Source organism: Dipteris shenzhenensis, chromosome 16 (genome assembly GCF_047967505.1).
Source record: "Dipteris shenzhenensis isolate YYH24624 ecotype China chromosome 16, Dip_SZ_1.0, whole genome shotgun sequence".
Classification (NCBI taxonomy): Eukaryota; Viridiplantae; Streptophyta; class Polypodiopsida; order Gleicheniales; family Dipteridaceae; genus Dipteris; species Dipteris shenzhenensis.
Genome location: NC_141611.1, coordinates 29,566,663 through 29,581,196, shown reverse-complemented (window position 1 = coordinate 29,581,196; position 14,534 = coordinate 29,566,663). Strand labels below are relative to the sequence as shown.

The 14,534-nt window shown below is 43.9% G+C and overlaps 1 protein-coding gene across 1 annotated transcript in view; it reads left to right on the top strand.

Annotated features, from left to right (window-relative positions):
- The window catches only part of LOC147892805 (PX domain-containing protein EREL1-like), a 72,459-nt gene extending 59,798 nt beyond the window's left edge, over positions 1 to 12,661 (top strand). The window contains exons 9-11 of the mRNA XM_087387313.1: positions 10,588 to 10,806; positions 11,554 to 11,885; positions 11,928 to 12,661. Coding sequence (XP_087243439.1) covers positions 10,588 to 10,806; positions 11,554 to 11,859 — 525 coding nt within the window. The 3' untranslated portion in view covers positions 11,860 to 11,885; positions 11,928 to 12,661. The remainder of the gene's footprint in view (positions 1 to 10,587; positions 10,807 to 11,553; positions 11,886 to 11,927) is intronic.
- Positions 12,662 to 14,534: the final 1,873 nt, after the last annotated feature.

Below are 14,534 nucleotides of genomic sequence, written 5' to 3'. Positions count from 1 at the left end.
TGCATAACTAACATTGCAGAACGAGCAATGCATAACCAGCAGTGCATATATGATTTTGTAGAGCTCGAGATATAAACCATATACCAATGCTTAACAACAATGACTAGAACATTGAAGTCCCATGGTAGATATACCATAAGCAAGCGGTACCTTGGGTGAGACATGAAGTGTCACCAAGCGACTTCTAGATAACTGAGCATGTCTGTACTGAGGGAGTGGAGGTGCTACCCATCGCTTGAGGATCAGGCAATGCTCTAGACCCGTGCTCGATTGAGCCTCAAAGAGCCACAACCAAAGTCGGCTCAAGATAGAAAGCCTTTAGGTAGAGATGCAACAATCGAGATGAATCAGCTCGTTCATCCTCCTCCATCTAGTTCGCATTCAATGGTGAATAATTACGAAACTTTACTAAATAGTGACGGTAAACTCTACCACGGACTTTTCTTTCACTATGTGGCAAGATCTTTTTGGAACCAAGATCGCATCCAGTTCACATCTGGTAGTTTCTCATAAGCCATATCCTTTGCCACATTAACATGAAATGGCTTCAGGAGACTCACATGAAAGACGTCGTGAATCCTCCAATGATCCGTTAGCTTCAGCCTGTAAGCCACATCATTGATCTTCTACAAGATGTGAAAGGGTCCATAATATCTGATACTGAGCTTGGCATACGTCTTGGTCTAACCCTTATGAGTTCTCAGCCTTGCTTTCTGGAAACTCAAAAGAACCCGCTCACTCTCGGCAAATACCAATGTCAGGGCAGTGCTTATCAACGGCTTTCTTTTGCTTGCAGAAGCGAACCCAAAGTTATGTAGCCCAAGAACTCACACAATGGTATACTTGGACTACAAAACTTCTTTCCTTAGTATGTACTTAGCATAGATGTGCAAGTAAATGGACAATGCACAAGAAAGATGTAGAGCCAGCAAACTTATATTTCCTTCTAAGATGGACTCGATACAATCCCTATTACCATCTAGTACCAGAAGCTATCTAGGTGTGAACCCCTGTACATAATCAAAAGCTGTTCTCCTACCTCCATGGCACTCTCAAAACACTTGGCCTGCGTGCTCCTCAAGAGCTTATGGGGGCCTCGTAGTTGTGGCCCACAAACACACCTTGAGGCTGATCCTCCGGGACAGCCACACGTAACTCTGTGCTTCACTTGGAATCTTGACTCCTTGCTGCTCCGGAACACAGCCAATGGTGAGGCAAAAGATCCCCCTTTGATCTGTCTTCTTGCTGCTCTGTGGACAGCCAATGATGAAGGCACCTTTGAGCTCTTTGATCTCTGGCAATAGCCACCTCTTTTGCTGCAGTAGAATGCTCGTGTAAAGGACCTTGAGGCAGCTTTGTGCAGAACCAATCTGCTTCTTAATGGATGACGAGTTAACCAAAGAAGCTCTCCTTTTATAGGGCCAAGAGCCCCCAAAAATAGCCTACCCAAACAGGCCGATCTCTCGGTCTGTGGGGCCGACCCGGATCTGCTCCGACAACCTAGGTTGGCTGGCTTTGACCAGCCCAACCTGGTCCGCCTGGCCATGTGGCATTCAGCCACGGGCCCAGGCCCTGTTACTCCAGTTGGGGTATATTCAGGCCTTCTCCTGGCCCAAGAACCTTTGCTATCTGTCCCGATGTTCCGCCTCCTCCTGGATCTTTTCCATCTTTTGTTCCAGCTCCTTGCATCCTCCTGTGGGCCTCCAAACCTGTCTGTGTACACATGCGCCAGACTTACATAGACATCTACTCCCTGCAAGATCCTGGGATGCTAACACCATGTTCCCAGGCCACTAGATCTGGTCTAGACTGTCATGAATTCCTGCTAACTGACACGTGGACTTTCCTTACAGTTCCTGTCCACCAGGGAGGCTCCACCTTGCCAGGTGATTTTCGCGATGTGCTTCCAACATGGCAGCTTATGTGCTGCCCCATTCTCTGTGTCTTTCTTGTGAGCTTGCTGCCCACATGACAGCCGAGTTGCTGTCCATGTTGAAACGAACCTTAGCTAATTCTCTTCTTCGATTTCGTCTATCACGGGCGATGGCATCTCGTATTTCCACCCATAGACGGGCGATGGCATCTCGTATTTCCACCCAGCCAACTTCGTGGATCGCATGTTTTTCAACTACGTAATTTTTGTTTCTCATGCCTATCCACAAAACCCACAACTCCCTAGATGGTTCCCTCTGCCACATGTCATCATTTTAGCCCTCTTCTTGGTACACCATTTACCCCTCTCTTGGGGCACAATTAAACCATTTGCCCCTTGGCATTATTACACATTTAGGTGTACCTAGGCCTTAGCACTCATAACCACCTAGTCAATGCCATTACACCCTCACCTAGGACCTTGGCAGTTACTTCTCTTGACCATTTTATTTACGCACATTAAATATTACAGAAGTCGGTCATCTAAGAGAAAATGCCCACCGATCTTTCCGAGGTCATGCTATCTCGGCTAGAGCATAACATTCCTTCCCTCTTCAAGCATCAGCGTCCTCGATGATGAAATCTGGGAACACTCTCCGTAACTAGTATACGGATTCCCAGGTAGCTTCCGATAGAGGTAGACCATGCCATGCAACCAACACCGTGAGGATCTTCCGATTGCGCACTTGCATTGTTCCTCGGTCCAGGATTCTTGTTGGTTTGCGTCTTGCATTATCCTCTATCTCCTGAAACAAAACAACACCTTCGATTAGTGAGTCACTAGTATGTAAAAATTTCTTTAAACGAGAAACATCAAACACTCCGGTGGTAATTCTAATTTATAGGCTACCTTGCCTATTCTTTTTAGAATTAACCACGGCCCATAGTATCGAGGTGATAACTTAGCACACTCTCCTGAAGTCAACGACTTCGAGTGCGAAGGAACTCTGAGAAAAACTTTTTCTCCTTAAATACTCTTATAGACCGGTTTTCATCGGCATACACCTTGGCTCTATCCATAGCCTGACGGATATTAGCTCTCGCAAGTGCTAGCATCTCCCGCATTTGAACTACAAAGTTCGCGGCACTAGGCACTTTCTGAGGTACTCCAACTATAGTTGGATTTGCTGGTCTATAACCATAGTTCAGCTCAAACGGACTGAACCCGGTAGAGGAATGTTTTCTATTATTGTAGGCAAACTCCAACAATGGCAACCACTTGTCCCATGTATGTTGCCTCAATGACACATATGCCCTCAGCATATCCTCTAAAGTCTGGTTGACTCTCTCCGTCTGACCATCCGTCTCAGGATGATCCCCACTACTCATTCCCAACTCAGTCCTTAGTGTCTCAAATACCGTTGTCCAAAAATGACCGGTAAATCTGACATCTCTGTCTGACACTATGGATCTAGGCAATCCATGCAGACGAAATATATGTCTAATAAACAAATCCGTCACTTGCGGGGCACTAACAGACTCTCTAGTTGGAATGAAGTGAGCCATCTCGGTTAGACGATCAACCACCACAAGGATAGAATCATACCCTCCTTGTGTTGGAGGCAGCCCTACAATAAAGTCCATGGAAATGCTCTCCCACTTATTCAGTGGTATTTCCAAGGGCTGTAAAAGTCCGGGTGGCTTCACCCGCTCGGCCTTGCTTACCTGACACGAAAAACACCGTGTCACATATTCATGAATATGCTTTTTCATCTTTGGCCAAAAGAAATCTCGCTTCACGAGATCATATGTCTTCTCGACTCCTGGGTCTCCCGCACATGGGCTATCATGGCACTGTCAAATGACTCTCTGCCTGAGATCATTCTGACTAGGTACTACTACCTTGCCATTTCTTTTCAGCATACCATCCCTTATGGTATATCTTGCATAAGTTTGGCCTTTTCTGGATGCCAGGTCATCCTTTTTATTTTCCCCGGGTTTCAACACATGAGCCTTAGGCCATAAGCTCTGGACAAACTCGTCCACCTTTTGAGTTTCTCTAATCTCGGTCATCAGAGCACTCTCTAATACCGTGAAACTCAGGTTGTGCATAATGCGAGACAACGCATCAGCAACCTTATTATCTTTTCCTCTTCGGTACCGAATCGTTAAATTAAACTCCTGCATGAGCTCTGCCCACCTAGCTTGGCGGCCCCTCAAGTCAGGCTGTTTACAAAAATGTTTCAGAGTATCATGATCCACATCTTCATAAAACTCTGAACCATACAAATAATGCCTCCATGTTTTCAAAGCATGGATAACAGCATACAACTCTAATTCATGAGTTGGCCAATTTCTTTGAGAGGGAGAAAGCTTCTTGCTTTCAAAGGCTACTGGCCTTCCCTCTTGAAGGAGGACTGCTCCTACCGCAATGCCACTTGCATCGGTTTCCAGGAACAACGGTTTCTGGGGATCAACTATTTTTAACACCGGTCCTGTGACCACAGCTTGTTTTATGGTGTTAAAACTTTCTTGTTGATTCTGTCCCCAAATAAAAGGTACTTTATCTGAGGTCAAATCAGTCAATGGCGATACTATTTCGGAATATCCTTTGATATGCCTTCTATAAAACTGGACAAATCCCAAGAATGATCGCAACGCGGTCAGACTCTGAGGGATTGGCCAAGTCAGTATCGCAGCCACTTTCTTCGGATCCATTTCTACCCCCTCTGGAGTAATTATGAACCCTAAATATTCAAGCCTAACCATACACAGTATAGTTTTCTTTTTATTTACATAAAGACTGGCTTTCCTCAAAGTACTGAACACTATTCTCAAGTGTTCACGATGCTCAGTAATACTTTTACTGAACACTAGAATATTGTCAATAAAATGTACTACAAACTTTTCGATATACGGACGTAGTAAATCGTTCATAAGCATGACGAATGTCGCTGGAGCATTGGTAAGTCCGAAGGGCATTACCAAAAACTCATAATGACCAAACCTGCTTCTGAAAGCGGTTTTATGCACATTCTCGGCTCTAATCCGGATTTGATGGTAGCCACACTTAAGATCTATTTTGCTGAAAATCACGGCTCCATGTAATGCATCTAGCAAATCATCAATCCGAGCCATCGGATACCTGTGCTTAACAGTGATATTATTCAATGCTCTGTAATCTATACAGAGGCGAAACGTATCCTCCTTTTTCTTCTTTAATATCACTGGCGAAGCAAAAGGTGAGAAACTTGGTTGAATCTGCCCCAACTTGAGGTATTCTTCCAGTTGTCTACGCACCTCTGTCTCTTCAGTAAAACTCATTCTATAGGGAGGTCTATTTACAGGTTCTGCCCCGGGATCAGTTCAATCTTATGCTGAACTTTCCGCTTTGGAGGTAATCCATAAGGTAGTTCATCCCTAAAACATTCAGAGAACTTCTCTGATATCTCTTTAGCCAACTCGGCCATCTTCCCATCTTGGGTAGCCTCAGTGCTAGTCGATGCATCATCAATTGACTCTACCGATGCTATACACAGACACAGAAACTCTTTCGGAGTCCTCCGAATTTCCATGGCTGAAATCAGTGGTCCTCGAGGTAAATCCTTTTCACTTCGCAAAACATATTCTACCCCGTTCATCTTGAACTGGTAAATATGCTTTTTCCAATCAATGGCTGGATTTTTCCAAAAATGCCAAGCCATGCCTAGGGCTATATCTGCGTGAGCAAGTCTGGTCAATTCAAAGTCCAGCTTCTCAACATAGTTCTCAACATAGTCCTGAATTCGAAGTTCCAACTGGGTAACCCTTGGTCCCATACTTCAGTTGAACTTCCGTCCGCCATCCTGACCGTATAAGCATAGTCAGACGGACTAGTTTTCAACTTGAGCCTCTTAATAAGCTTTGAGTTGATTACATTGTGTGTTGACGCTGAGTCAAACAACACAATCACATCATGATTGGCTACTTGCCCTTTCATTTTAATTAACTCGGACTCATCGAAAACCGTATACCCCGTTGCTGCGGGCTTTGAAAGGATGTTATCAGGTGCACCACTTACTAACTTAGTAACAGACACACTTAACAACACATGTACTAACCTTTGAGAAGGTCCCGCCAATTGCATCTGCATATGTTCCGCATTGGGACTCTCTTGCATTTCCGCGTCGCATTCAGATATTATCATATTGGCCGTGCGACGGTCTTTATTCAGTGGACAATCTTTCCACTGATGTTGCTGAAGGCAGCCGAAGCACAATCCTTCTTTTCTAGCTTTCTCTTTTTGTTCAGGGGTCAACGAGGACTTTGACCAAGCTCGGGCTGCCATTGGAGTGATTTTCCTTTTCACCCCAACGGTGGTACTTGTTTTTGCTGGTCCCTCAACCGGCTTCACCTGCTTGGTTTGACCACTTGGCTGCGAGACACTTGCCTTTGAAGTCCATTTCCTCTGAAATCCCCCTTTTCTCGGGTACTCATACTGAGTCCTTGCTTGCACAAATCCACTAGATCTGCCTCTGGCATCCTCATAGTTCAGGGCTACTGCAATAGATTCATCTAATGTAGTCACATATTTAGCCCGAACTTCCATTTTAATTTTGTCGTTCAGTCCATAGATAGTCTTTTAACTGAACCGACATAGGGAGAGGGTCTGTTATTTTCATGACACATTCCCTGAACTTGTCAGTGTACTTTGCCACCGACAAATTCCTCTGACGAAGGTTTCTATAAGCATCCCAAGCTCGGGACTCTTCGTCAGGTGGAAGAAAGTGTTTCTTAAATTCAGCTTTAAACCCTTCCCAAGTGGTAGGGGCAACTTGATCTTTCTGTTGCTTTATCCACCATCTATCTGCTGCCTCAATAAACAGGTGAGTGGCCTCACGGATTTTCTTTAGATCAGATCTGATTTCACAAATGGCGAAGGCTTCTTCCCACTTATGCAACCAAACCTCGATCACATCAGAACTGCGCTCGGTTATCCGACCAGCGTACTTCTCCGGTCTATAGTTGGCAATATTGGGCACCTTGACCCTTGCACGCTCTGATGAATGTATACTGGGCTCTGGCTCTGCTGGAGCTTTGCCCTTATCAATTCTAGATGGCCTAGCCGACAAGGCTTGCACCATCTCCCTAATCTCATTCTGACCAGCGTTCACTTGAAGCTGCTGGTTCATGATTTGCTGTAAAGCATCTTCTAATACCGAAATCCTACCCACCAGAGTAGGTGTTGTATGATGGGACATTTGTTGTGTAGACCGTGCTCTAGATTCACTAGGATTCACCCTGGAATCTTGTCCCTCTGCCTCCATAGTTTCAAAAGGAAAAATAGTTTTTTTTTTCAGATTCCCCTTTTGTTATGCAGGAATAATAAACGACAGCCTCTACTGTACAGAACGAATCGATTGCAACTCAAAATTTGTATAAAAGAGAAAAAAAATGCTCCCTGGAAGCTCCACGCAGGCTTTAAAAAGAATTCGGGACAAGGTTCCGCTCGCCACTGTTCAGGGTCTGAGTTGAAACGATGGACAACGCTTATATGGAGGAGAGCCTACGTAAGTGCGTTCCGCTTGTGAGGCAAGCTTGAAAAAAACTCGATGTAGATTACATCGACTTGTACCACCAGCGCCGCGTTGACACAAGTACGCTTATGCCACCACACAAAATCCACGCAAAGCCTGCCCGTCAACAGTGCGCCATGCCGTCGCAACACAACGTCAATCTACTCCGCTATTTTCCCCCTCGTCAAACTTGCACTCTACGCCTATTGTTCGCTTGGAGAATATCATCAGCCTGCTCTGTTCATCGACACCTCATCGAAATCCCCCGCAACCCGAACTCAGATACCACGGAGGTCTTCGTCACGGGCAACAACCCTTCCAATCCGTCGCACGTCACGAGCAGCCACATTCCTTCTTCCACGCCTACTGTCCGCTATCACCGATCAAGTGATAGCACTAACTATGCACCGTTCGTAGCTTATGTCATAGCTCACGAACCCCTTCCCTTGGTCTCTTCCCTTGGGCTCTGATACCAATTGAAACGAAGCTTAGCTAATTCTCTTCTTCGATTTCGTCTATCACGGGCGATGGCATCTCGTATTTCCACCCAGCCAACTTCGTGGATCGCATGTTTTTCAACAGATACGTAATTTTTGTCTCTCATGCCTATCCACAAAACCCACAACTCCCTAGATGGTTCCCTCTGCCACATGTCATCATTTTAGCCCTCTTCTTGGTATACCATTTACCCCTCTCTTGGGACACAATTAAACCATTCGCCCCTTGGCATTATTACACATTTAGGTGCACCTAGGTCTTAGCACTTAGAACCACCTAGTCAATGCCATTACACCCTCACCTAGGACCTTGGCAGTTACTTCTCTTGACCATTTTATTTGCAGCACATTAAATATTACAGAAGTTGGTCATCTAAGAGAAAATGCCCACCGATCTTTCCGAGGTCATGCTATCTCGGCTAGAGCATAACACGTGGCAGTCTTTCATACCCAGTTAGTTCAGCCCATGTGGCCCCTGACATAACCTGGTCTACCTCCCCCATGCTCTTCTCATATGGGGGCTCATAGATGGGGAGGTGACCATCTAATCTCCAACCAACACACACACACACACACACACACACACACACACACACTTTTTGTTTTAGTGAAATCTTATATCTCTGTGTGGGAAACCTCAAAAGAGGTAAAAACCCAGGTCCCACCAATAAGTACAAGGAAAAAATTTACAAGTAGAGGCAGCCAAGTAAAAAGTTACATATCAAGCTAGAGGAGGATCAAACAACAACATCCTCCAGCTTCAAATTGTTGCTTTGCAAAAACTGATGCAGTGATGAAACCACACCATAAATAAAAACAAGCTGATTTTTGCCCTTGTGATTCTTCTTGATACAGGCTGGTACCTGAAATTTCTGAATCATAGGGTCAAAAACCTGTTGTAACATGCGATGAAAAGATTCCAGTAAAAAAGGTACTTTTGCATCCCGGACAGAAGAAAACTCTGGCACAGGCATCAAAGGTAGAGGCTAAATCGACATCTGTATCTTCCGACGAAAAAGCTGCATCTGATAAAGCAGGACTTAGCATTTGAGCTTCATTCTGAGGATCAACTAGAGTAAGAGCAGGGGCAGCATCCCGAGGGAGAGCATGCATACGATCCTGTAAAATCCCCTCTACAAGGGGTACATCCATATCCTGAGTAGAAGGAGACTGATGGTGCTCAACAGGGTGCAATCCTGAGCTTCTTCAGTAAGAGGAAGATTTGCCTGTGATTTATCTACCTTTCTCCAGTAGTGCTTCGGAGCAGTAGAAGGCTTCCCCAAAGAAGCCATAGCAAAAACCGGAGGAGAAGGGAGAGTAACCTTGACAACTGAAGAAGGAGCAGGAGGAATGGGTCTGGATGTAGAAGGGCAATTACGTGCAAAATGACCAACCTATTGACACCGATAACATGTAGTGGGAAAAGATGCAAAATGCAGCCTGATGCGCATCGGATGGGCAAATCCCAAATCAAGATCCAGAGTAGATGGCACGGGCTGCGTCATATCCCACAAAACGCAAAGATGAACATCACGGGAAGCTTGCAAGAACTCTTGTCTCGGAACATGAAGAGGCCTTCCCAAAAAGCCGCAAGAGTTGGAAGATGCTAAAGAAGAGGCACAGGCAGCGCTTTGAGAGTAATCCAAACCGGACAGTGAGTCAGAAGGGTAGCAGAAGGATCGAAAAGTGGATCCCAGGGCATCACATAAGCGAAGAAACCAGCCCCAGGAACACCAGCACGACGGACTAGCCGCTCTACCACATCAGTCGAAGAGACGTGGGCATAATAAAATCCTTTGCCCAGAAAGACGAAGGATGAAATATAATCCGGACCCATTGCAGCTTTAGCCCAACGACGAAGTTGAGCGGCAGAAAGAACCCTGCCCATAAAGTAGAGACAGACTCCAAACTGTTGAGCCTGTCGAAGACCTGAAACTAGAAGGGCAGAATCCAAAGAGCAAACAAACGGGGAACCTGATGAAGGAACATCTATGACAGAAGCTGAGCATAACTAACACAGAAGATCCAACTGCAGGGAAGAAGAAGGGCCATCTGCGAGATCAAGCTTTGCCAATTTTAAAGAGGATGAAGAAGGCAAAGCATTGCGCTTCCGTCGAATGAAGACTCAAGCAGGAGGACAGAGGAAGCAGAAAAAACAAAAGATGTTTCGGGAGCCTGTACGGGCTGTACGGGCTGGGAAATCTGTACGGATTTTGCAAGTATGGATGAAGCAGGTACTGGCGTCTGCACCACGTCTGCCTGGACGGAGGGTTGTACGAAGGGCTGAACCGAAGGCTGTGTAGATAACTGCAGGGGTCGGGGGGGCTGTACGGAATTCCGTACAGCTGACGTGAGCTGTACGGATGGCGATGAAGGCTGCAAGGTGGAAGATGGGGGCTGTACGGGCAAAACGAGGGAGGGAACAGAGGGGGATGGAGGGTAGACCAGGGCTGCGGGGGTTCCAGAGCTCTACATCATCCTCACCCACACACACACACACCACACACACACACACACACACACACACACACAGGTCTTTGGAAGACCGATGGGTCTATGAGACTATGAGAAACCTGATACAAAACAAGCTGAAAGGGTGGAGAGAAGAGAGAGAGAGAGAGAGAGAGAGAGAGTCTCGGATCTTGAGAACTTGAACTTTCCAGGCTACACTTCAGAGTGAGAGACACCAGCAGGAGCTGCAGCATAAAGTCAGGTCAAAATTTTTGCACGAAGTGGCAACTCTCCGCCAAAGACTAAAAGAATGCAGTGTGGAGTTTTTGGCTAAGCAGGATGACAAGTCAATCGTGAAGAATGCGGCAGTCAAAGATGTAACCGATCTTTTGTTGACATCTGACAACCGCATAGGCCTTCTAGCAGCAGAGGTATAACGAGACATTTCTTCTCCTTGTTTTTAATCTGATGATTTTTGCAAATGAAATTTTGATAGATTTTTGTTCTCTTTAAAGATTTCACATATTCTCTTTTGATGGTATCCGACAACCACATAGGCCTTCCAGAAGCAGATGTGTAATTAGAAAATCTAATCCCGTATATGGAACTCGTTAGATTGTAATGATGATACACATGCGGATAGGCTTTTATTTTATTTATAAAAAATTGAACATAGTTTGCTCTTTGTCATGTGCCATCAACATGCCATAAGGTAATCTCTGACTGTGCGATCACATTTTAACAACCTGAGAAATGTGTGGATACAAGTGTCTTCTAGTTTCTTGTGGGTTCATTGATGACTGTATTTAAATTAGCTTAATGCTGTAAATTTTCTGAACATATGAACTCAAATCATTTAAACAGTATGTATGATTTAAATTTTCAAGGACAGTCAAATCTTGATTATGTCTCAATTTTTCCACCTCTCGGATGCACATGCTAGAGTAAATTTTTGCTGTTGTGACAACATCCTTAAGTAATCTAAGAGCAACCTCATTACAGTGTGTGTTTGCATCCACACATAGAGATCTCATAAGCCCATGTCGGTGTAGACTCACTTATAAATGCAAATCCATTAAGGGGACAATGTTTGCATCTCCATAGGGTAGAGTCCTTTGTCAGCAAATTGGTAAGATGAACTTCTACTTCATCTGAAGTGACTGTTAATTATTCTGCAGGCGCAACTTCTTATAGAGGAGAAAGAAGAAGAAACACTACACCAGTCTTTTGGAAAGGACCTGCCAAACCACATGTGGGCTAGTGGCAATATCTCAAGGGTGCAGACGAGATCTGACGAGGATCCAGGGAGTGAAAGGGCTCTCAGGAAAATGTTGGCCCAAATATTCATGGATAATGCACAGTTATATAAAGTTGTGAACTCCATGACATTGAATGCTGTTGTAATGGATTCAAAGCAGGAGAAAGGTGGAGCAGAAGAAGCTCCAGTGAAGAGAAGTGTCAGTGTCTTGAATAGATTCCTATGAGGGAATGGTCCATCATATTCACATTGGAATAGATTCCTATGAGGGAATGGTCCATCATATTCACATTGCAAAGACATATTTCAATCTTGCTACTTGGCACACATGGGATCTGTTTACACTCTTGCAAGTTTGATGGCTAAAATTGTGGACAAGCACAACAGTGTTTGAGTTGATGGTGAGAACATAGTACGTGTTCAGCAGAACAATGCAAAGACCTCCCTCAATGAAATTCCATAGAGAATGGCGGAAAGACCATTCTTTCCATAGGGCCAGTCAAAGTCTGCCATGGACTGCAAAGGTGAGATTGTAGGGCACCAAGTCTGATGTCATACATGTAAAAGAGCAGTAAAGCTCATTCTCAGCTGGATCAACACACAATTGAAGGAAAATTTGAGTATAAGAATATAAATTGTAACATTTTTAAGGTGATTCCGTTTTAAAAATGGCTGCCAAATTTAGATGGCAGTCTCAGAGCAATATGATATGGTTATGGGTTAGCACATGAGTGGCAGGAGAAGAGATATGGCTGGCACGTGATTATACTTCTGCCGCCCTTTTGAGGTAGAAGTGGTGCATGGTGTTCTCGTGTTTTCATAGCAATTTGAATGTTCCCATGACAAGTTTTTTATTTCTTTCAGGATAGGCTGCAAATTTGTAATATGCAGTGCATGGAAGAGGAGATTGCCAGTGCAGGATTTTGTTTGTGCTGTAAAATGCAAGGTACTTGCTCGGTATCTTACATATACTTGTGATGTCATCAATATTTTTGTAGAAAATTTGACAATTCTAATGTATTTTTCAACACAGGGATCTTCTGGATTTTATGAATAGTCTAGAAAGAAGATTTGTGTGAAAGGAAGTAGTCCTCTGGAGGCCGACAGAAACTCAATGCAAAAGCCTCCGTATTAATGGATGCTTCTCTATATGTGGTTGTGTAGACATGTTCATATGCGTATACTATGCTCTAGACCTGTTGTGGGATACTGATAGCATTGGTGGGGATGTCATAGTTGCTAATGCTCTCCATGTCAGTGTATGTGTGTCCGTACGTGCACAGTTATCCTTTACAATGGAGTTGAGATTCAAATAAATAGTGTTCCCCCTTATTTACTGTGCCATCAGTCTTTAGGTTGGCCTTGCTGGCCTTATGTCAGTGTATGTGTGTCGGTACATGCACAGTTATCCTTTCCAATGGAGTTGAGATTCGAATAAATAGTGTTCCCCCTTATTTACTGTGCCATCAGTCTTTAGGTTGTCCTTGCTGGCCTCGTAGACTCATTTGCAGCCAATGACATGGGTGGCTCTACCTAATCATATATATCATTCTTCTTGATGCCATTGTTTGGCATGGCCCATTCTTCTTGACTCGCTGACTCTCAAAGGTCATTGGTTATTTGACCTGATCATGCAACATCTACACACAGCTTCTTGCCGTTTAGGCTTCATGTCCAAAACAATATCTTCTGCCTCATCCACAAGATTCTTTATCCATTTTGGCAACGGCTTGGTGGATGTAGAGCTTCTTGGTCATGTTGACTTAGATGCATCATGAGTCAATTTTTTTTGCTTGCCCGTTTTTACTTATTCATCTACTTGAATTGAGCTGCAAGTCATCAAACTTTCTACATTATGTGGATGTCTGTTACTCAATTGCATTTGTGGTATTTATGTTGTCGTCACTAAACCGTTTAAAGCCATGGTGACATGTAAGTTGCCTTACCTTCTTATCCGACAACACATCACAAAGCAAACATGTGGGTGACAGGATTGTAAAGTGTATATGCTTTGTTGTGCATATCTAATCGTGTCTCACTTTGACATGTAAGTTGCCTTAGCTTCTTATCAAACAACACACCACAAAGCAAAACGTGCTGTGGGTGACAGGTTGTAAAGCTTATATGCTTTGTTATGCGTATCCAACCATCATGTATCTCTCACTTTTGGCATCAAATTTACCTCTCATCTTTTTAAACATGATTGCAAGTTGTCAATCGAAAGATTTTGAGATGCGAGCACTTGTGAGGTGGTGTTTTGTTATGTAAGGCCTTCGTAGGTGATCTATTGATTAACTATACCATTGTGCCTATTTGCTTCTACTCAAATCAGTTCATGCTTTTGCAATTTTAAATTGTGTGGTTTTTTGGTTCAGCTAGAGTATTTTGTGTTGGGAAGGAGAATTCATTGTTTGATACTACATTGTTTGCTAAACAAAATTTGCCATATTTTTGACCTCTTGAAACAGATTTAGCAATGCAAACTTCTTCATGAAGTAGAAAAATACTTTTGGAATGATGTCATTTATAAATTGACAAAAGTATTTGTTACCTATCAATTGTATAATGTGCAATGTTGCTATGCACTAATTTCAAAACTTGCTTTTGCTTGTCTAGATTGATTCTTTTGAAAGAACTCCTTGTGTTGGTTTCTTGTTGGTTATCATAGAGGCACAAATATGATTCTTTGAGAATTGGGAGTCTAGGCTTTTCTTTCCAAACAATTGAATGGTACTAAAGTTTAGGCGATCAAACCATTGGTGGGGTAGATGGGGATCATCATGAGCTATCATATACATATTGATTTAGGAGTGCTACTACAAGTTTATAGAAATGACATCCTTAATGCCGTGCCCTACTATGATCCCTCTTTGGTCAACAAGATTGGTAATTGTTTGATCA